Source organism: Scleropages formosus, chromosome 20, assembly GCF_900964775.1.
Source record: "Scleropages formosus chromosome 20, fSclFor1.1, whole genome shotgun sequence".
Classification (NCBI taxonomy): Eukaryota; Metazoa; Chordata; class Actinopteri; order Osteoglossiformes; family Osteoglossidae; genus Scleropages; species Scleropages formosus.
Genome location: NC_041825.1, coordinates 23,399,192 through 23,422,872, shown reverse-complemented (window position 1 = coordinate 23,422,872; position 23,681 = coordinate 23,399,192). Strand labels below are relative to the sequence as shown.

General features: G+C 46.4%; 2 protein-coding genes across 3 annotated transcripts; both read right to left on the bottom strand.

The window, feature by feature from the left end:
- Positions 1-15: 15 nt before the first annotated feature.
- chadlb (chondroadherin-like b) lies at positions 16-6,074 on the bottom strand. Its single transcript, XM_029247001.1, has 7 exons — positions 5,910-6,074; positions 5,501-5,695; positions 4,258-4,634; positions 2,977-3,475; positions 1,763-2,449; positions 882-1,048; positions 16-429 (listed from the first exon to the last, which is right to left on the bottom strand). Exons 1-7 carry the CDS (start codon positions 6,072-6,074, stop codon positions 144-146), a joined length of 2,376 nt encoding a protein of 791 aa, XP_029102834.1. The 3' UTR covers positions 16-143.
- A 2,128-nt stretch (positions 6,075-8,202) lies between these two features.
- On the bottom strand, positions 8,203-19,530 carry LOC108939769 (ran GTPase-activating protein 1-like). Of its 2 annotated transcripts, none has more exons than XM_018761370.2 (16): positions 19,454-19,530; positions 17,806-17,936; positions 17,272-17,399; positions 13,164-13,223; positions 12,783-12,962; positions 12,513-12,647; positions 12,153-12,311; positions 11,746-11,859; positions 11,369-11,468; positions 11,161-11,245; positions 10,639-10,741; positions 10,198-10,314; positions 9,990-10,092; positions 9,491-9,579; positions 9,144-9,265; positions 8,203-9,000 (listed from the first exon to the last, which is right to left on the bottom strand). In XM_018761370.2, the coding sequence occupies exons 2-16, from the start codon at positions 17,915-17,917 to the stop codon at positions 8,919-8,921; spliced, it is 1,689 nt and encodes a 562-aa protein (XP_018616886.2). In that variant the 5' UTR covers positions 17,918-17,936; positions 19,454-19,530; the 3' UTR covers positions 8,203-8,918. The 2 variants fall into 2 exon arrangements, with proteins under 2 accessions (XP_018616886.2, XP_029102367.1); XM_029246534.1 differs by having other exon boundaries at positions 17,806-17,925; positions 19,454-19,525.
- Positions 19,531-23,681: the final 4,151 nt, after the last annotated feature.

Sequence of the window (23,681 nt, the reverse complement as noted above, 5' to 3'; positions counted from 1 at the left end):
GGTGGAGATTGAACCTGCAACCTTTGGATCCAAATGCAGTGACACTAACCATTATGCTACCATCTATCATTATTAATGAATGTGTCGCTTGTGTGCTGGCAAAGCTATGGTGTTACACTGATTTTAGGGGCCGGCTGCTAATTTTACCCATGGCTCTTGTGTGCCTTTGCTTTGGGGGTCTTCAGGTGTGTTGGGTTGGGTTTGGTGGTTTTGGGCACCTTAATTTGTGCTGGTTTGGCTTTAGTAGACTTGGGGGTCTTTGCATGTGTGGATTTGGGTTTGGAGGTCTTGGAAGCCTTTTGTTTGGTGGGGGGCGACCCTTCGCCAGGACAGCTTTTGAAGATCTTGACATCCTTGACCTCTTGACCCCGCAGTTCTGATGGGTGTCCACAGGTGGCGCTCACTGTCAGGTTCACCGTGTCAATCCACCTGGGCCAAGTGAGAGAGGGGAACAGGTCAGAAAGGTTAAATTAAAAAAAAAAAAAAGGGACTTGAAGAACAGCACAGTGCCTACGGGGACTTTGGGGAGGGTAGAGTTCGACAGGAAGGCAAAGAACTGAATCAGAGATTTCTAGAACATTGACTGACAACTGCACGAAACCCCAGTGCATGTATGCACACAGGTATTTGTGTGGAGTCTTCACAGAGGGTAGGGCATTGCGGGAAAAGCACAGTCATGCATTTTTATGGCTGAGATCCAACGAGCCTTTTGTCTAATGTGGCAAAAGGGGGGCCCCCCACCCTCCTACCCTGCGTACAGATCACTACTGTACATCGTAACTGTGCGCCTGCAGGTGTACAGAAGTGTTTGGACTGTGCACAGACAAGGCGCTTGGTATATTAATGTGTGAGGTAGAGGCAGTGCTCTTCCGTCCCCTTACTTGCGCAGGGGCAGTAGTGCACAGTCGCACAGCAGGGGATTCTCAGCCAAGTTGACCACCTTCAGCCCCGTGAGGGGGCTTAGCAAGGGCACCTCCTCCAGCTGATTCTCTTCCAGGAACAAGCTCTGCAGCCCAGGACCCAGGCCTGCCAGGGCCTCCTTGGACATCTGTAGGAGAGCCATGGGATGCACACAAAGTTAATATTTAAAAGTTATTTATTTAGTTATTTATAGTTACTGACTGAACTGGCATCTTTCTCCAAAGCAACTTGTGCCATTAACCTGCCTACAGTTTATACAGCTGGGTAATTTTTACTGAAGGGAAAGGGTAAGTACCTTCCAGAAGGGTACTACAGCAGGAAATAGAGATCGTAGGTTCGAATTCCGAGTCCAAAGGCAGCAGGTACACCAGTAGCCAGTGATTGATTGTTTACCATAATTATTACAGCTGACATTCAACAGATGCTTTCATCTAAAGTGATGTATGCAGGGGACAGTTGTAATTTAACCATGTACAGTCTGAGGTTTACTTGGGATTAAGCACCAAGCTCAAGGGTATAATAGTATAGTTTTTCTTTTGAGCTGTTGCCTTGTTTAGTACCTGCCATGTAGTATACTTATCCTGAACTGATACAAAAACATTACGCATCTGCATGAAAAGTACATTTTAAGTTGGTTAGTGTACAAACCCTACTTTGTAAGTTGTTCTGGAGAAGAGTGTCAGACACATTGAAAAATGTAAAGAGAATTGGGATTTGTACTGGAAATGGTTACCAGCCATGATACCTGCAACCTTGCAGGAAACTAAAGGAATTAACACTGCAGTCGAAAAATTAACTTATCTGCTAAACGAAATGTACAAGGTACAGCCCATCCTCTTACCTTCTCCAAGCCCAATCCATTGAGATACAGATGTTTCAGACTGCCAGCCAATGGCAGAAAAGCACTGGGTCCCACCCAGCGAATGGGGTTCTTCGAGAGGCGGAGCTCAGCCAGGTGAGACAATTTGCCGAGTGCCTCAGCTGGCACCTCTTTCAGCTGGTTCGAGCCCATGTGGAGGGTATCCAGAGCGGAGGCGGAGTCAAAAGCATTGGGGGCCACCATGTTGATGACGTTACCTGTCAGGTAGAGCTCCCTCAGCCTCTTGGCCCCAGCCAGCACTCCCTGCTCCAGCCTGCTGATGGCGTTGTGCTCCAGGTGGAGCGAGAGGAGGTTTGGCAACAGCTTGAAGGCTTCCCAAGGAAACCGGGCAAATTTGTTCTTCTCAAGGTGGAGGTAGGTCAGTTCTGGGGCACCACGGAAGGTCTGGGCACTCAGGGAGGAAAGGTCGTTCTCGGAGAGGTACAGGTAGACCAAGGCCTTCATGCCCGAGAAGGTGGCGCCCTCCAGCTCGTGGATCTTGCAGCGTTGGATGTGCAGGGAGACCACCTGGACCAGGCCACGGAAGCTGTGGCTGGGGATGTAATGGAAGTGGTTATCCCTCAGATCCAGGAAGCGGGTGTCCGGTGAGAAGCCATGGGGCACCTTGGTGTGGCCACGGTTCTCACAGCTGGAGTGGTGGGTCTCACCCTGGTGGAGGTGGAAAAGTAGGTTAGGTTTGATACCAGCTCTATCTGTATGAAGCTTGTATGCCCTCCTGTGTTCACTAGGGATTCCTTCCGGTGCTCCGGTTTCCTCCCACAGTCCAAAGACACTGTCCTCTTCAGGTGATTGGATGCTAAATTGTTCTTTATGTGTGACTATGTCTCTGACTGTGTCTGGTTACCCTGCGATGGACTGGCTCCCTGTCCAGGGTGTACCTCCCCGACCTTGTGCCCCGTGATTCCAAGATTGGCTCTGGATCGCCACGACCCTGACCAGGACAAGCGGTTAACGAAAGTGAGTGAGTTGCTGCACTTATGAACAATTCAAGCTAAGAATAGACTTCCAGTCCAAACTGTGTTTGTAAATCGAGGTCCAAATGTATTTACTGCAACAGCGGATTGGTCAAAGGGCCTTCTATGTTGAGCTGCTCCTGACCTTGAGCGTGAAGCTCCACAAATACCCCATTCTCAGCGGTTTTCCCTCCTGTTTGGTTAAAGGCCAACTGTTCTCACCTCACAGTCGCAATTTGAGGGGCACTGGATCTTGTTACTCGGGACAGGGGTGGTGGTCAAGGTAGCCCTGTTTATTTCCTCCAACTCCGCCTCCAGCATGGCCTCCTGGCTCTGGCACCGCAACTCGGTGGGGTGCAGGGCCTCCAGGTTCTCCCCAGAGAAATGAGGAGGTCTGGCACACGCACCTGCCAAGCGCACGAAGCCGCTGAGAGCCCACTCCCTGAGGGGCCGTAGGTAACAGCTGCAGTGGATTGGGTTGCCTGTCAGATTGAGGCGGGTCAGCTGAGCAGGTCCCACCAGGGGCTGCAGAACACGCAGCTGGTTGTGGCTCAGGTCCAGGTGGACGAGCCGGGGGGAGAAAGCCAGTGCTGCCATGGAGAAATCCTGCAGGGACATGTGGTCCATGAAGAGGTGCGTGAGCTTGGGCATGGATATAGTCTCCTCCCCCAGGTAGGTTATGGGATTGTGGCCTAGATCCAGCCGGGTGACTTGTGGCAGCCTGTAGGAAGAGGAGTCAGCTGCAGAGAGGTGGTGTCCTCACCTGTGTCAAGCACCTGTAGCCATTCAATGGTGCAGCACTCAAGTTTTTGGTTAGCTCATGTTGAGCAGCAAGTCAAAATCTTTCTTGTTGGGAGACTTTGAACCAATAATGAGCCGATGGAGAAAAATGTAGCATGTAGCAAGAGCAGTGCCACTGAAAAGTGCGAGTCCACCTGAGCGACCTGGACAGCAGCTGTGCGGGAGGATCTGGACAGGAGAGTGAAATCCAAACAAGACGCAGGTGTCTTACATCTCAAGGATCTGCTGTAGATGAGCTGGGAGGACACGGTGTCTCATCTGCTCATCACATTTGTTAACTGAATGCCTCACGAGCGAAAACTAGTCTCCAGCAACATGTCCTCGGTCTTTGGACTTGTGCTGGACAATCACGTGATCAGGAGCGATGGGGTGCAGTGGCACACCGGGCTTGGCCGGGTCCTGCTGTGTGGCGGGTCTGGGGTTCGAGCCCCGCTTGGGGTGCCTTGTGATGGACTGGCGTCCCATCCTGGGTGTGTCCCTTGCGCCCTGTGTTAGGCTCTGGTTCCCCACGACCCCGAATGGGACAAGTGGCTTCAGGTGTGTGTGTGTGTGTGTGTGTGTGTGTGTGTGTGTGTGTGTGTGTGGGGCTTCCTGTGTTCTCTTTGCAGTCTTCTGAACCATCCCATGAGTGACCTGAACATGCAGGTGGTGGTGGACTCCTGACTGACTGCAATGGCCACCTACTGCAGAAGTAGACCTTACCTGGTCATGGTCAGGGTGGGGAAGAACTGTAGTTCGTTGTGGTCCAAGCTGAGGCGCGCCAGGGTGAGGAGACTGCCAAAGGCTTCTGGGGCCAGGTTGTTGAGGGAGTTGTGGCTGAGCCGCAGCCACTTGATGTTCTGCAGGCCCTGGAAGGCCATGTTGGGCAGGTAGACCAGCTGGTTGTGAGTGAGGGACAGCAGGTTCAGGAAGCCCAGCTGGCTGAAGGCTCCAGGTTGGATCTCCTCCACACGATTGTGGTCCAGCAGGAGCTGCTTCAGGGAGGAAAGGCCATCGAATGACTCCTGTCCACCAGCAGAGAAGGAAATCAAGCTGTAAGATGTGCCAGTGAAGGGGAACCTACATAAAGCCCTGGACCACCCAGTTATTCAGAGTGGAACACAATGTACTGAACATCTTTAAGTAGCACACCTTGGTACAGGGATAACGTCCATTGTGGGAAAAATGCATTCCAAGATTACTCAAATTAGATTTTTATTATACTGTACGTCTAATGAAAACATGGCACGATTCGTTTTAGAGTGTGTGTGTAACAAGCAGTTGTGGATAATGAATGAATTATTGTTTTCGTGATAATAAAGTTCAACATGGGAATATTTCTTCAGTCATTTTTCACACACCCGTTGCCCAGTGTAGGGTCACGGTGCTATGGAGCCCATCCTGGAAATATACTGCGTGAAGCAGGGAACAGCTTGGATGGGATCAAGTACATTGCAGAACAATCATACACTCATTTGATGACGCATGCAAATATAGAATCACCGGTTCACCTGAGATACGTCTTTGGCCTGTGTGAGGGAACCCACCAAGCATGGGTATAGGATTTGATCTCCACACAAACTAAACTGGATCTGAACCCACAGCCGAGGAGATGTGAGGCACTGGCAGTACCTGCTGTGCCACCATGCCAACCCTACTTGTTTTACTATACACTATTAAAAACGTGAGGGGGTGCTGTAGTGTAGTGGGTTTTTCTGGGTCCTGCTCTCTGGTGGGTCTGGGGTTGGAGTCCTGCTTGGGGCATCTTGTGACGGACTGGCGTCCTGTCCGAGGTGTGTCCTCTCCCCCTCCAGCCTTATGCCCTGTGTTGACGGGTTAGGCTCTGGCTCACCGCGACCCCGCTTGAGACAAGTGGTTTCAGACAATGTGTGTGTGTGTATTAAAAACATTAATGGCACATACGTTTTTGTCTAAACACGTTCCCAATAGAAGAGAGGCAACTCACTTGATATAGAATCTCGATGTTGTTGTTGGCCAAGTCGAGGAACACTAGGCGCCCCAGACTGCGGAAGGCTCCCTCCTGCACCCTTTGGATGGCACAGCGGTGCAAGGACAGGTGGGTGAGGTAAGGGATGTGCCGGAATGCCCCCGTCGGCAGCTCCTGGATGTTGTTGCCCCTCAAGTCCAGCTTCACTGTGATCTGGTAGGGATTGGAACGCGGTGAGTCCGAAGTGTGTGTTTGCATGTGTTGAGGGTGTGGAAGATCAAACAGTGGATGTGGAGACGGATGGATGCCGAAGGTTTATGAAACGCACGCTTGACAAAGGGAACAGAAGCAAAGGTTGAGCGAAGGCTTTGTATTTAGGCAGGTGGGCTGTTATAGAAGCCCCCACACGTGTGTCCTCGTCCCTCACCTCGCTGACAGCGGTGGGAACTCGTGTCAGATTTTTCCTGACGCAGGCCACGGTGAGCTTGACATCGTCACACACGCACGTTCTGGGACATTTTCTGAGATGTACTGCCTGGGTGCTGATGAGGAGGAGCAGCACGACCAGGTCGGACGGAACGGCAAAACCCATAAGACGCACCTGGCGACCAGAAGAGGGATGCAGTTCAACATTTACTTGCAAAATTGCAAGGAAACGGTTTCCTGTATCTAAAGCAGAAGCGAAACGGTCCCTGCATGTCTGAACCCTTCTAGTTGTACTATACTGAGGTGTGTGGGTGAAGGGCTCTGGTGCAAATGGTGGACATTCCACATCTTCATTTACATGTCAGTGACGGCAGTTTCACACACTCGTAAGTTTTGAACAAACTCGCATGGGCTGCTGGGTAACGGAGCCTGCCACACACACAAATATACACACACGACTTGCCTAGATACACACTGGCCCCCTATTTGACAACATACTGCAGTGGTGCAGCCAGCTAACCTTTGTGGACGAGACAAGGGGGGAGACCTTAATTTTGCAACTGAACGAACTCCAGGGACACGATCAGATCACAGCAACATCTCTTCTCAGGAGGCGGACGGAACAATGCAAAGTATAAGAGAAAGACGATTATTAGAAGATGACATATTGAAAACAAAAATGAAACATGAGGGAAGGGTATCGCAACGATGCTTTTTTTTTTTTTTAATTTTTTTAAACGTTCATCGGAAGAGGCTTCTCCTTGGTTGTGCTCGTCTGGCCCACGTGCCCCCTAAAACGAGGCTCTAGGCTCAACAATCGTGACCGACTGCCCTCTTTCAATCCGTTTCATATACAAATTTTTCAGAAACATAATACATTTACATGTATTCATTTAGCAGATGCTTTTCTCCCAAGCGACGTACATCTCATGGAAAATACAATGTGTTCATTAGGAGAAAGACTTGGATGCAGATGCATGATTCTTAAGTTACTTTCCACCACATGAATCAACATTCATCGCACGAGTAGCTGCATAAAACTATCCAAATAGCCACGATTCCAGATCACCTCCCTAGTAATTTTTTTTTTTTAAACATAAAATAATTTCCTTAAAACATTGACAATGCGTTACATGTATTCCTGCATCCCAAACTATGTTTATGTTGCGACACACAAGTTGTGGGATACCAAATGTGAAGATACTGTAGTTCATGCACCAGCTCTCGTCAGTAAGGTGTGGACTGGAGAGTCTTCCGCAGAACAGCCACTTCCACTCACAACCGATCAAAGGCATCCAAATATTAAAAGCAACTTACACGGTATGAAAGATGAGACTATTCGGAAGAATCGGATTTTCTCCTGTCCAGCCAAGGTAGGAAATCGCAAATCTGGCCAGCAAGAATGAATAAATGAGGAGCTCCCCTGGCCGTCAGTCTACCACACAAAGAAGTGTCGTGTTTCCATGTAGACGCTGGCCTCTCAGCTACTAACAGGCTTCTGCAAATAAACGATGAAAAAAACCATCCAGGTCTCTTCCCTTCTTCCCTCCCCCACCTCTCACCGCAGAGTGGAATTCTCACCTTCAACTTCTGGAGTTCAGCAACTGACAGTACCACAATATACTCAAAGCTTCTCAGCAAGAAATACAATCAACTGGAAGAAACACCAGACTCGATGTCCTTGCTGCCCCTGTATGTGTCCATGTAAAATTCACCTCAACCTAAATAAATTCTACAGCTCATCTCCCCAAGACTCCCATCTTCTTCACCCAGTCTATATAAAATGGATCCAAGGTTAAATGAGAAATAGTTACTGCTCCACATGTTCCATAACCACCAGTGTAAAAGGGACATTGAAGTAAGGTGGCCACTGGACAGTTGCACTATGGTGATGCAGGACAGGACTCTATGCATTAACTCTCAAGGGCAAACTCATGGATGCATGGTGAGCAGAAGACCGTGGTCAGCTTGGACACTGGCAGAAACTGTGCAGGTGGGTAAATTAGAACTGTTTAAAAAAAAAAAAGCCACATAAAAAAGGAACATCATTGCTTGGGGTAGTGTGATTTATGAGTAGTTTGTTATGATGGGCATTGAAGCCTTCCTGAAATAAGACCATATATTGTCTGTACATGGTTATGAAAAGAGTGTGCTACATAACCGACATCCCTTCAGTTTTTTTTTTTGCACATGGTTAAGGATCTCTCCAACATTCAGCTTCAGACCTGCAGCTGCATGGAAACCCTAATTCAGCATGAAACAAGTAGAACAAAACTTCACTTTATTCATGTGGGCAGTCATCAAAATTCGCTACAGCTACAAACAATTGTTTTAGATCAATTCAGTAGGTCAACAACATGAACACAAACATCTACAGCGAGAACCAGTGTACATAAACACCAAACTAACTTACATAACCTCATGTTCCCTTTATATCCTGAGGTGTCACATGATCTACAGCAGACCATCATTTTTCCTCTATACAAAACCAAGACATCCACCAAAGCCCGAATGTGCTATTCCTAAATACATTGGTCATTTCTTGTTTTTCCAAGAACACTTTGCTAAGACATTGCCAATCATAGCCTGTGTAGTAACAGTGGAGAAAATGGTGCAGGAAGATCCTGTGCAATGTGGTAGCCTCACTTCTACAGCTGCCTATTCTGCTCTTACATATTCTGTACAGTTTACACCTTTACAACATCATGTATACATATTATTTAAAAACACACAGAAGAAGAAAGATACAAATGAGTAACCACTCTGGTTTTAAGACACGGAGTCTGTTCTGTCCCTTATTTCCCGTGGGGATCTCAATACAGTCTGGTGACCTCTTGTTGTCTGTTCCCAGCAGCGAAGTTCATCAAGATGCAGCCAGTATGGGTCACTGTGTACATACGATGCAGTAAGGTGGCCTGTGTGTCCGTCTGTCCTGAGAAGTCGATACCCTGGAAGGCATATTGGAGCCTTGGTGTGCTGGGAGTGCCAGCAGTCCCAAAACCTGAGCCCATTATTGTTGACTGATCCGTCTTTGCAGGGTGGTGTGTAGGTTGTTTCGAGCGCTGGCACAGGATTCAAAGGCCTGGCTGTGCCTTTTAAAAAAAGAGGGAGGGGAAAAAAAAAACCCATCCATCAAGTGCAGATTTATGATATCCCCAGTCAGTTATGTTCTTATCTCTACAACTGTGTAATTGAGGCAGAGAGAGAGAGTGGGTGGAGACCTCTAACCCCTTACCTGGACACAAGGGCCTCTAACATGCTCATGTGCTCTTGGGGAAAGTAATCCTGTCGCACCGCATGCTCGAGGGCTACCAGATGACCTGGGACCACGGGAACGCTCTTCGTGCCATCCTCAATCTGGTAGAAGTGCAGATAGAAGGAGCAGGGTGTAATGGGAAAAGTAGGAGAAGGGTCAGGGTGGTAATACTGACACCCGCATTCAGCTCATCATGGGGCGGTTAAGGAAGGGCAAGAAGGTATGGGTCTGATATGTTGGTGAAGAACACAGAGAGAGGAGTGAAACATAGCCTTCCAAAATTGTCAGTGTGTATTTGTGCTTGTGGATGTGTATATTCAATGTACCTTGTGGAGGCCCAACATCACCATCAGAGTGGAAATGAAGCTATAGGTCTCAAAGGAGGAACTGGCAAAGGCATTCTTCAGCAAGGCATCTAGATGACAGAGATCATGTCAGGTACCGGTACACAGCTGAGAAGTGATATGGACAGACTGCAAAATAGTGACTATATGGATGTCTGAAGGGAAAATGGGAACTGTTTATTCACTTAGCTCATTCCTTTCTCTAAAGCAACTTACATCATCATGTTTACATAATAACCTACTTCTGTACCTTTGTATACAGAGGTGAAGTTTTTACTGCATCAATTCAGGGTAACGATTCAAACCCAGGTCCTTCGACAGCAATGTGTCAGATGTGAACAGCACACCACCTATTGATTTACCATGTGCATGAAATGTGAAGCACCTGGCTCACTCCAGTAAACATCCATCTGACTGCACAGATAACAGTAACAGCACACGCTGTGCAGGTCGGGACCTGGTAGCTGTGTTGGTCACTCACCAATGCTCTCCAGCACAGCCCTCCTGACCTCTGGCTCCTCCTGGTACACGGATGAGATCTTTAGAAAGGCCACAGCGGTCTTGCTGGTGTCTGACACGTCCACCTGGAGGATGGGAGGAGCGCCGTTAATAGAAGGAAGGCAAACTCCCTGTATAACCCCTTTTTAAGGTTTACTTGTTCTTACATGTTTATAAAAATCTGAACTCACCTGCTGTTCAATAAGCTGTGTCCTCTTGGCCCCAAGGTTGAGCAATCTGTCAGGGGATGGAGCGCTGAAGAAGGAAGCCATATCAAGGGTTCGAGGAGATGAAGGGGGGCTGGGAACCTGCCAGAGAATTGATAGGAGGTACTCCAAATGTTTTTCCATGTGGTACAAAACCAGTGTTCTTTACGGACTTTCTCTTTGAAATGACAAGGTCAGATCATTTCGGTTCTGGTCACCAAAGTCTGAGAATGTGAGTACAGCAGAGCAACCGTGTATGTCAAGGTCCACTTTCACATAAGGGTCTTTCTTGTTCAAAAAGTGCTTTTAGTGGCATTAAGTTCAAAATTATTGTAGCATGAAAACATCTGATCCATTAAATATAAACTTTAGCACTGAAAGGTACATTGATATTAAATCTCATTCTACAGTTCTTAGCTTTCTTACCCCATTCTCCTCTGTCTCATCTGGTTCTCCCGTCTCTTCCTCCTCTGAATCACCACTGTCGTCCTCCTCTGAATCACCACTGTCGTCCTCCCCCTCATCATCACTGCAGACAGTGTAATTCTGGATGTGAGTGTTCCCATATTTCTCTCTGGGACTTCCCTATACACCCTTTGATAGCAGTTGTTTGAGATTTCCAACAGCAGCTCTATATGCTACACCTTTGGTTTTGATGTCTGCAAATGATTTTGACCATGCAGGATGAGCCATTTCTCTCAACTACAAGTCAATGCAATGGGTCAGATCCAACAACTCTGGATTATTTAAATTATTATTTCAGTGACAATATTCCATAATGAACAAACCAGAGCTGCTTCAGAAGATGGTGTTAATTACAACTACATTTCAACAGATGAACCATAAATATTCATTTTTACCATCCAGAGCCAAGCGAAACACAAATCCATACAACTTTAGCACCCCACACTAAGCCAGAGTACCGTAGAATATGAAAGTGGTTGGTACCTGAGAGAGCCCAGCATGTCACCCATGTTCATGGTTTCCATGGCCTCTTTCAGAGCTATGCAGCCATCCTCACCCAGACAGTTACCTAAACACCCAGAAAGATGTATTCAGCACACTACTGCAGGAAAGTTATGCTTATTGTTTATAGCTATTTACACTTATGTTAATCTATTCCGTAGTCAGTAGACATTTTGTAGTGGGAGGGTACCATTGAGGTCAAGTTTCTCCAGCTGGGCCTTGTCCTGTACTGCACGAGCCACCACTAGAGCCGCATCTTCTGTTATCTCTCCAAATGACAGGTTCAGCTCCTGCACACAGCGCAAAGAGGACTAGATCTCCGGCTTATACAAGACACCTGGTTTTTTACGCTACCATAAATATTTCCATTTAACTAGATATACTGATGAATTCACATTAAGCAGCTTCTACATAACTTTGTCTTTTACTCTATGTACCCAATTACAGGTATAAAAGGTGATGCAGGAGCTATTCATTACTATGGATATCCCATAACAAGTGTTCATGAAAGAAATGGAAATGTGCAAATAGAGGGGCATCCAGAGTGGGAACAGAAACAGGCAGTACCTTGAGGATGGGCAGCCCCTCCCTCAAGGCCCCAGCAATAGCCACAGCCCCCTGGGAGCGCACCAAGCAGTCGCCAAAGTTTATCACCTGAACGTTGCGCAAATGCTTTAGGGCCTGACAGTGAGAGGGCATGAAAAAAAGAGGTGTTAACATGGTACAAGACACAAATAACTGTTTGGCTACTTGCTGCATGGTATGTTTGTACAAGTGAGAAACTAAGCTTGAGACCAACAAACCAAAAGGGGGGTTATGCTTATAAAAGTCTGCTGTATATAACGAATTCTGTATCTTTATAAACATCTTTATTTGGAGGATTGTCTTACTGTACTCATGGCTCTTCCTACAGACACAATTAATCACTCTTGACTATGAGCTGTAGCTGCATTGCCCTCCTTGGACTACATTACCTGGGCCATGGCTATGGCACCTTTTTTGGTAAACGTGTTGTCGTTGAGGTTGAGGACACGCAGTTGGGGGTTGTGCCGCATGGCACTGGCCAATGCCGACACCCCAGGATGGTTAATTCCATTCTGAGGCATGTGGATCTCTTCTAAAGTGCCAATGATCTGCATATCAAGAAGAATATCAGAAATGCATGTGCACCATTATATACACTGAAGTAGAAACCTTACGCAACTGGAAAAATCAAATGAAATTTCTCCATGAAACAGCAGCACTTCCCATGATGGGATCTGAACACACCGACTGAAAGCAACACAGTCCATTTGTCATAAAGGATGCAATGACCACCGTCAGGGCCTCAATACCTTGAAAGCCTGAGCCAAGGCCGTGGCCCCCTCATTCTCCAGTCGATTCCGGCCAGCAACAAAAACCTTCAGCTGGAAGAGTGATCCTACCAGCTTGGATTGTCTGTGGCACTCAGTCAGGGCTGCAGCAAGGATCTGTTGGAAAACACATGGGCAACTCTGCAATAACAGACATTGGCACAGCCTCCCACTCCAAGTTACAAATGACAAGCTGGTCAATTCATGTTCCGATCAACTTCTAAAGATGTGGCACAACAAACAGAACGTTACTTTGCCCCCTCCGATGCCCATGCCGCAATTGTTCAACCTCAGTTCCCGCAGGGTGTGACATGCTGTGCTCTTGAGAAGAGCCTCAATACCCCTCACACCGTCAGGTCCAAAGGCGTTGTCACTTAAATCCAGTTCTACCAGCCGGGCCCCTGCTGTCATCAAGGCAGTACCCAGGGACATCTGGAACAAATAGAGAAGAGAACTGGGCTCATAATACTACCATCAAGAAAAGCTCAAACTGATAACACTCCTAATAACTCTTTATGGTAGAGAAATTGTATTTTTCTCTGAGATGTACTTCGCTTTGGAGTAAAGCATCTGCTAAATGAATAAATGTAAGCGTAAATATGCTTCCTCTATATTTAAACAAAAATGACTTACCAAAGCTGCTGGGATCTCGGACCGCAGGCGACCAGTAAACATGTCACTCCAGTAGCAGCACTGAGACAGATTGAGACAGTAAAAACATATTCACACATCATTGCTGTAACATTTAAGCCATTATGGAAGCAGTGGACCAGGGACAGAACCTTTGGTTCTGATAAGGTATGGGCAAGACAGATTGAAACAAATGCAATGGCTTGAAATATGTCAATATTTTAATATTCTTTCATCATAAGATGGCAACCAGTATTCTGAATGCCTTCAAAAATATGATACATTTGTGAGGCTACATTTCAAAAATAATGTCTGCATTGTCACTAAAACAATATTAGCAAGAATATTTGAGCATCTGAACCCATGACAATAATCAAGGTCAACAATTCCAGCAACACCCAAGCAAGCCATGACTGAAATCAATCAAATTAAGGGAATAAAAGCAGTTAAGCTTGGATAATATTTTGACAGATAATCTCATTGTGTGAAAGAAAAAACTGAGTTAAAAAATAATTCCTCCTGCGTCGTTTCCTGCAACAGTTTCATCACTGTGTGACAAAGACCTAATATTTATCACAAACACACATACAAATCAACCGAATGCTTTCACTTATCCATCAATAACTTTCCACAAGCAAGTAAATGTCCTACATTGAAATTAAATGACTAAGCATGCTAATTTCATCAATGCGAGGCTGGGATAACTGATTAGAACAGACCTGAGGGTAGACAAAACCAGAACTTCACACTGAATAAGTTATTGTCCATCCATCCATCCATCTTCCTCCGCTTTTATCCGGGGCCGGGTCGTGGGGGCAGCAGTCCGAGCAGAGTACTCCAGACTTCCCTCTCCCCGCACACCTCCTCCAGTTCCTCTGGGGGAACCCCAAGGCGTTCCCAGGCCAGCCGGGAGACATAGTCTCTCCAACGTGTCCTGGGTCTGCCCCGAGGCCTCCTCCCAGTGGGACAAGCCCGGAGCACCTCCCCAGGGAGGCGTCCAGGAGGCATCCGGAACAGATGCCCGAGCCACCTCAACTGGCTCCTCTCGATGCGGAGGAGCAGCGGCTCTACTCCGAGCTCCTCCCGGGTGACTGAGCTCCTCACCCTATCCCTAAGGGTGCGCCCAGCCACTCTGCGGAGGAAACTCATTTCTGCCGCTTGTATCCGCGATCTCATTCTTTCGGTCATGATCCAGAGTTCATGACCATAGGTGAGGGTAGGAACGTAGATCGACCGGTAAATTGAGAGCTTTGCCTTACGACTCAGCTCCCTCTTCACCACAACAGACCGGTACAATGACCGCATTACTGCGGACGCCGCACCGATCCGTCTGTCGACCTGCCGCTCCATTTTTCCCTCACTCGTGAACAAGACCCCAAGATACTTAAACTCCTCCACTTGAGGGAGCAACTCCCCCCTAACCCGGAGGGAGCAATCCACCTTTTTCCGACTGAGAACCATGGCCTCGGATTTGGAGGTGCTGATTCTCATCTCCGCCGCTTCGCACTCGGCTGCAAACCTCCCCAGTGCACGCTGCAAGTCTTGACTTGATGAAGCCAACAGGACCACATCGTCCGCAAAAAGCAGAGACGAGATCTCGCGGCCACCAAAACAGACACCCTCCGTTCCCTGAGTGCGCCTAGAAATTCTGTCCATAAAAATAATGAACAGAATCGGTGACAAAGGGCAGCCCTGGCGGAGTCCAACATGCACCGGGAACAGGTCTGACTTACTGCCGGCAATGCGAACCAAGCTCCTGCTCCGGTCATACAGGGAACGAACAGCCCGTAGCAACGAGCCCCGAACCCCATAATCCCAAAGCACCCCCCACAGGATGCCACGAGGGACACGGTCGAATGCCTTCTCCAGGTCCACAAAACACATATGGACTGGTTGGGCAAACTCCCACGAACCCTCCAACACCCTAGTGAGGGTATAGAGCTGGTCCAGTGTTCCACGGCCAGGGCGAAAACCGCATTGCTCCTCCTGAATCCGAGGTTCAACTATCGGTCGGATTCTCCTTTCCAGTACCCTGGCATAGACTTTCCCAGGGAGGCTAAGGAGTGTGATCCCCCTGTAGTTGGAACACAATCTCCGGTCCCCCTTCTTAAAAAGAGGGACCACCACCCCGGTCTGCCAGTCCAGAGGCACCGTTCCCGAACTCCACGCGATGCTGCAGAGGCGTGTCAGCCAAGACAGCCCCACAACATCCAGAGACTTGAGAAACTCGGGGCGGATCTCATCCACCCCCGGAGCCTTGCCACCGAGGAGTTTTTTGACTACCTCAGCAACTTCAGCCAGGGTAATGGACGAGTCCCCCTCCGAGTCCCCAGCCTCAGCTTCCTCTACGGAAGGCATGTCGGAGGGATTGAGGAGATCCTCAAAGTACTCCTTCCACCGCCCGAGAACATCCTCAGCTGAGGTCAGCAGCGCACCACTTCCACTGTAAACAGTGTTCGTGGAACACCGCTTCCCCCCTCTGAGTCGCCGGACGGTTTGCCAGAATCTCTTTGAGGCCGACCGAAAGTCTTCCTCCATGGCCTCACCGAACTCCTCCCAAGCCCGAGTTTTTGCCGCGGCGACTGCCAGAGCCGCGTTCCGTTTGGCCCGTCGGTACCTGTCAGCTGCTTCAGGAGTCCCATGAGCCAGCCAGGCCCGATAGAACTCCTTCTTCAGCTTGACGGCATCCCTTACTTCCGGTGTCCACCACCGTGTTCGGGGATTGCCGCCGCGACAGGCACCGGAGACCTTATGGCCGCAGCTCCGAACCGCCGCACCGACAATGGAGGAGCGGAACATAGTCCATTCAGACTCGATGTCCCCCACCTCCCTCGGGACCTGGTTGAAGCTCTGTCGGAGGTGGGAGTTGAAGACCTCTCTGACAGGGGCCTCCGCCAAACGTTCCCAACAGACCCTCACTATGCGTTTGGGCCTGCCAGGTCTGTCCAGCTTTTTCCCCCCGCCATCGAATCCAACTCACCACCAGGTGGTGATCAGTTGACAGCTCAGCCCCTCTCTTCACCCGAGTGTCCAAGACATATGGCCGAAGGTCAGAAGAAACGACTACAAAGTCGATCATCGACCTCCGACCTAGGGTGTCCTGGTGCCAAGTGCACTGATGGACACCCTTATGCATGAATATGGTGTTTGTTATGGACAAACCGTGACTAGCACAGAAATCCAATAACAACTCACCGCTCGGGTTCAGATCAGGGAGGCCGTTCCTCCCAATCACACCCCTCCAGGTGTCACTGTCTCTGCCCACGTGGGCATTAAAGTCCCCCAGTAGAACGACAGAGTCCTCAGTGGGAGCGCTTTCCAGCACGCCCCCCGGGGACTCTAAAAAGGCCGGGTGCTCTACACTGCCACTAGGCGCATAAGCACAAACGACAGTGAGAGACCGTTCCCTGACCCGAAGGCGTAGGGAGACGACCCTCTCATTCACCGGGGTAGACTCCAACACATGGCGGCTGAACTGGGGGGCTATTAATAAGCCCACACCAGCCCGCCGCCTCTCACCTTGGGCAACGCCAGAATAGTGGAGAGTCCACCCTTGATCGAGTAGAGTGGTTCCAGAACCCAAGCTGTGAGTGGAAGTGAGCCCGACTATATCTAGACGGTATCTCTCAACTTCCCGCACCAGCTCAGGCTCCTTCCCCGCCAGTGAGGTGACATTCCAAGTCCCAAAAACCAGAGTTGGCGCCCGAGGTTTGGGTCGGCCGGGCACTCGGCCCCGACCACCGCCCAAATCACAATGCACCGGCCCCTTACGGTTTCTCCGGCAGGTGGTGAGCCCACCGAAGAGCGGCTCCACGTTGTGGCTTCGGGCTGAGCCCGGCCAGGCCCCGTGGGCATAGACCTGGCCACCAGGCGCTCGCCTTATAAGTTATAAGTTAGGAACTTATAAGGAATAAGTTATTGTGTCCATTTCAACAGGCTATGTCAAACCAAGTGACATTTTAATATTAATTCTTTTAAAAAAAAGTTTACATTAAGCCCTTACACAGCACACAGGAAATTACAGAGTATATTAAACATGTAATTCCAATTAGTCTTAATCTGAATTTCTCCATTAAAGATCACTACTACAGTGTGAGTCAAGGATCAATACCTGCAGCTGGTTCTTGGTCTCAAGGGCCCCAGCAATGGCATGCGCTGCCTCCACCCCAACTGTATTCCCCTCCAGCCTCAGGGCCCTCAGCCCTTGGAACTCCTTGATGTCTTGCACCAGCTCTTGCGCTGCACATTCACACATAATTCACATGGCTGACTCTCCCCCCCCCCCACTGCAGTTTATGACACAGGTACAGTAAACAGCTATATGAATATTGAACTGCAAGGAAAAAACAACAGTATTCAGATTAAAAGTCACAGCAAGCTGGTAAATTAATAAACATCCGACTAGTACAAGTACTGTTCAGTATGGTGCAAAAGATAGAGCACAGAATAATGGACAGAAGCAGACAAGAACACAGATCAGCGCTACCAACTATTTACAATGCAAATGACAGCTCTTCAGGACATTGTCCTTGTGCCAATTCAATGGTATTGTGTTTCTTCTTTTCAAAAAAAAAAAAAAAAAAGTGTGTGTTTTTTTTTATGATAGACAGTGATCATTTCCTACATTAAGAGAATTTATTCTCACCAGACTGGGCAGTATCCAGCTTGAGCCCTTGGCCTTTGTAACTCAGCTCACCATCTCCCACCTGGGTCCTGGCCAGAGATTCGGCCAGCTGGGCAATGTCATCCGAAGCCATGGGGTCACCTGAAAAACACCTGCAAGTCCAGTATACTGTTTTAACTGGTTTGCAGAAAGGGAGGGCGATATTCAAAAGTAATAAGCATGCAACATAATTAGTGTATTAATGAGATTAGTAAACAGGTTTACCAGTAACAAGTTAAATCACCAATTACCTCAGTTCAGGGACACAAAGCTGAACTAGCCCAATTAAAACAACCACAAGCTCAATATTACTGTAAGTATTTTAATGTCAATCCAATGTGTGCATCTATATAAAAAGCATATTTATTATATCAAATTGTTAATTAGATGCATTTTTTTGAGCCGGTACAAATTTAACTGAATGGAACTTCATTAACAATGAAAAGCTAAACATTCATTAAAGTGAAATCCATTTCTATTTCTATTTAACATTTGCTATTTCCTCATTTGTAATTAGATTCCACCCAAATGATTAGAAAATTATGTTCAACATTACTCAACAATACTTCTTTTAAAAGATTTCATCCTTCAGGAGCTTGGAAAAAGAGATGCTAATAAAATCTAATTAACCAGATTAGTTTAATTGTTAGGATGAAAATGCAAAATATAGTTTTAAAGTGAATTTTCCTTGATATAAACACACCTATTGGATAAACCAATTTCACAATAAAACCCAACTAAGACCTCACATAAATCAAACAGGACTGTATAATAGGTACTCTAGACAGACAAACTAATAATTTATATAATATATACACACACGTATGTGTGACACAGAAATAAAACAGATTGAAACATTCTTACGTACAAGTTTAACAAGTCCAGGATTTGCATCTGCCTGCTAACTCATGTAACATTTCATTATTATGGATCATTTAATTTTATAACCTCATCAATGGAGATTATGAAATCAGTTTTAAGCAACTTGATTGAATATATTATTTCCTCTTGTAACTAACAGGAGGAAAGCTAACAAATTGACACACAGCACTGATTGAGTCAAGAAACAATTGTTAATAATTAATTGTACTCTGATTAGCGATCAGTTCGGATTTTGACAGAAATATTTCAGTGCCGAGATAGAATTTCAGTATTTAGTTAGTTTTAATTCCAGAGCAGAGGAGTTCGAATCTCAAATCTGTCAACGAGAGACCGGCTACGTCACGTGAATAATCAATAAAAATAAATGTACCGGAACTTTCTTTCACACTCAGAACACACACAGCACATTCCCCACCAAAAAGTCTAAACACAGACTATTTATTTATTTTTTTATTTTTTTTTTTTTACACAGAACTAAAACACAAAAGCTGGAAATTAATGTAAATTAGGCAACGTCGAGCACCTACAGCTCTTTAAACAGCACGGAACCGCAGCCGTCGATTCTGCCGGCGCTCGCGACCGGCTCGGCCTCCCGCGCGCCACGCGCGCTCTCTGCCGCCGGTAGTCAATAACACACGGAACGAGCTATCGACATAAACGTCTTATTTAGGTACCTATAAAAATAACAAAATACTCAGCTTATCAGAAATGGATAATCACCCAAAACAGTCGTTTTTAAAACACTTACTTTTGAATAAGGTTTTCCTTCTCTATTCACGCCGCCACCCGCTCGCTATTGCTCTCTGACGTTGAACCGTTTGAACCCGGCAATAGCAACCCGCCGGAGGCTCACGGGACTTGATGTTTTGTTATGACGTTGTAGGGGGTAGCTTATGGGAGCTGTAGTTCCCTAGATCCTGGGAGATGTAGTCATTCAGATAAAGTTTTACGAAGTCACGCCTTACAATTTTAATTTTGAATCAGTCATTTCGTGACAGTTTTTGTGTGTTTCTGTGAAGTGTAACATGCTGGGCAATTATTATATTATTTAATAACTACTCTAAATCATTTACGATATCCAAAGATAGCTAAATATATAATGAAGTAACTTAAATAATTGTCCTATAAAATATCGCAACGTTAGAAAGGTATTTTAATTAACTTCCAGAGAGTGCCACATCTCAGCATTGTCACATTTTGTCCTTGTGTTAAAATATGTATCTCCATGTACATATCTACAATTTCTTTCTCACTTCTGCTGTTCATTGAAAAGTGTAGATGATAAATGTCACAACTTATTTTGAACTGAAAAAGGGGATGCGGTGGCGCAGTGGGTTGGACCGCAGTCCTGCTCTTTGGTGGGTCTGGGGTTTGAGTCCCGCTTGGGATGCCTTGCGACGGACTGGCGTCCTGTCCTGGGTGTGTCCCCTTCCCCCTCCGGCCTTACGCCCTGTGTTGCCGGGTAGGCTCCGGTTTCCCGTGAGGGACAAGCGGTTCTGAAAATGTGTGTGTGTGTGTGTGTGTGTGTGTGTGTGTGTGTGTGTGTGTGTGTGTGTATTTTGAACTGTACAGGAAAGGTCTGCAGACCACTCTCATATTTTACCCTAGTGTGGGGTACCTTCTAGTGTAGAGGCTGGAGCTGCTGCTTTTGGACTCCAAGGTTGCAATTTTGAATCCCACCTCCGGCTGTAATACCCTTGAGCAAAGTACTTACCCTGTGAACCTGCTGCAGTAAAAATTACGCAGCTGTGTAAATGAGTAAATAACTGTAAGTAGTCTAACATTCTAAGTTGCTTGGGAGAAAAGCATCAGCTGAATGAATAAATCTGTGTTTACTAAATGAGAAAGGTGGCTTTGAAAAGTTGTCATTGAAATCTTCTGTATAATGGGTGTAATACAATACCATGGTTATTCTAAAGCACTTACAGCACATTGGACAAGGAGTTTTTTTCCTCTGATGTCAAAAATTTATTTGTGTAGCGCACTGTTTAAATGTGACCTTTTCCGCTGGTTTTCCACTACCTCCTCTACAGATCCACCCTCAAAGCTGGATAAAGTAGTGCTTGGTGCTGCTTGGTCAAGTCATTTGAGGAAAAACAGGTGGTTGTCTGACCGCTACTATTTTACGCTGATCTAACACTTTTCTCCAAAGTATCTTACAGTGTTAAGCTACTTACAATCATTTACCCATCTGGGTAATTTTACTGGAGCAATTTAGGGTAAATACCTTGTTCAACAGTCCTACAGCTAGAGGTGGGATTCAAGCCTATGACCTTTGGACCCAAAGACAGCAGCAGCACCTCTAACCTTTACAATACAACACACACACACTTGAAGCCCTATAATGTGAGTCCTTGCAGGTTATGGGCTGTTGGAATGCAACCGCAAATTAGTTTGCCAAGAAAAGCCTTAATCGGTCATCATCTGAAAGGTCCTGATTTACAAGCAGTGACACTGGATGCTAGAAGTACACTGTTGGAGTTTGAACTCTGATGAGATAAAGAGGTCTTTTTATTGATGTATAAAAGTTCCTGTTGGGCTGGGTCTATAACAGGAGTAGAAAGTTAAAATGTTCTCTGCTCCGGCATTCACTTTGATTACATGAGCCCCCATATCACCTCAGCTTTTACTGTAGTCTAACTGAGAGCCTGTAAGTTGTGTGGGTCCATCTGTGCACTAACGTGCAATGCTGTCTCTTGATTCCATGAACCATTCTGCCTGTTAAGGAATGAAGCTTGTGGACCTACATGAAGAACAACTGTGACTTCCACCCTTCGCCATTTACCCACTTTTTTCTTTCTGTATCACCCTTTACCATGCGCAGGACTCAATGAATCTATGCCCCTCCCACTTCTAACTGTTCTTGCAATGTAATTTCCTATTTTCTTAGCTGTTTGAGCTATATTAAAAATCCCAAGAATAAGAATACATCTCCACAAACTGATTTAACACCAGTTGTTGATCTATTAATCTCATAAACATGTGTAATGTTCCTCATCTTATTATTGATCAACATTAACAAATGTCTCACATGAGCTGGAAACACCGGCAGTGAGATGAGTTAAGGTGATCTCACGCTCCTGGTCTGTTTTAATAGGAATTACTGATACTGATTGGCTGTCTGAGTACATACAGGTAGCATTTGGTCCACTGCATGCAGAAATTTCACAAATTTATAGATATGAAGAAAAATACACTATGCTACTGTGTGCATGTCTGGATAACCTCTATATGTATCACATGTTAGGATTCTGTATGTAAATGTGCATGTGTGTAAGCATTCTCATCAGGTGGTACTAGTGGCAGTAATACATTTCCTTGGAGAAACACAAAAACCAGGTGTTCTAGAGTGAGTGGGAGGGCACAGCTTTGCTTTCCCACACTCTACATTATTTTCAGCTACGTGTGTCCTGGCATATGGCACTGGTCCACGCTGGGATGCAAGATCCCTACTTATTTTGTCTCCCATTCGAGTCATTTCTCATATTGTAACAAGTGGAAAATTGCAGTTGATCAGTAGCTCCAGCTACTTGCAGCACGGGTGAAATTGAATATGCCATCAAGTCAACCATGACTCTTAGCAATCACTCCCCACACCAAGAAGCAGGTGGCATAGTGGCTAGAGCTGTTACCTTCCAACTGAAGGACCTGTGTTTAAATCTTCACTTCTATATGCTACCCTCAAACCATAAGTACTTACTAGGATAGCTTGTTACCTCATTAGTAGTGACAGCTGGTAGTGTAGTGGTTTGAGCTGCTGCCTTTGGACCCCACAGGTTTGAATCTCACCACAGGCTGTAGTACCCTTGAGCAAATTGCTCCACTGGAAAAACACCCACCTGTACAAATGAGTAATTTTAGGTAGATCAACACTGTAAGTTGCTTTAGAGAAAAGCATCAGTTAAACCCTAACCCTGAACAGATGTAGTAAAATTTCCCAGCAGGAAAAATAGATAAGTTGTTGTAAGTTAATATACAAACCTAATATTAAGTCACTTTTAGCAAAGGCTAAATAATAGTTTGCACCATTAATTTCTGTTGATCACACATTTATTAGAGATCTTGCTGCATCAGATCCAATAATTATCTTTCATATTAAGGACCTTTAAAAAGGTCATCTGTTACCTATGTGTCTCCTCCAGTCATTTTTCTGCCTTTCATGACTCATGAATACATGAGTATATGTTGACTGATGACCTGTTAGATAGCAGCTGTCCAGATGTGGAGACCTCTGATTATATCCACAGCGTGGAGGAACTGGACAAAAATGGAGGGACTTCCTGTGGTGGAAGGTGGCCAGTGCCCTTGATGTCTTGGTGACCTCATGTGCCATCTGCAGCTTTGGGAAGAAGTTCCTCAATGACCAAAACTTTGGCTAAAAAACTGATGGTGTACATGTACCCTGCACCGTGGAAGAGCTGCTTTGCAAGGAGTCAAAAGACACAGTGAATGGGAAATAGAAATCAACTTGTATACAAAACCACATCCCCACAGCAGTGTAGTCTGGTCTCTTCATTTGGACATTATTTCCTCTTAATATACTATATATAACACATTTTTTCTACAACTTCGCAGCATCCGGACTTACAAACGTTCATATACCTCTGGTCTCCTCTCGCAACTTTCAGCAAACACAAAAATGGAAAATACATGAGATGCTGATGCAATTTTACTCCCATCCTGCTCATCTTGACTGCAGGTATGGTGTATCAGGAAGTCTGGACAAAGAGGACAGCGACTGGAGTCTTCTGTGCCTGTTAAGTCCTATTGTGGGATTGTCACATCATCAATGATTTCACCATTCCATGCATGACTTTTGGAGACAGTTCTCATAGCGATGATGGATTAGGATGGTGAAGCTGAAAACCGGAAGGGCTCTGAGGGCATTACAGGCCACAAAACCAGCTTAATTGCTCTGTCTGAATGGTGGAGGTTGAGATATGGTCAGTGTTGTTAGCAGAGAAACCAACAGGCTG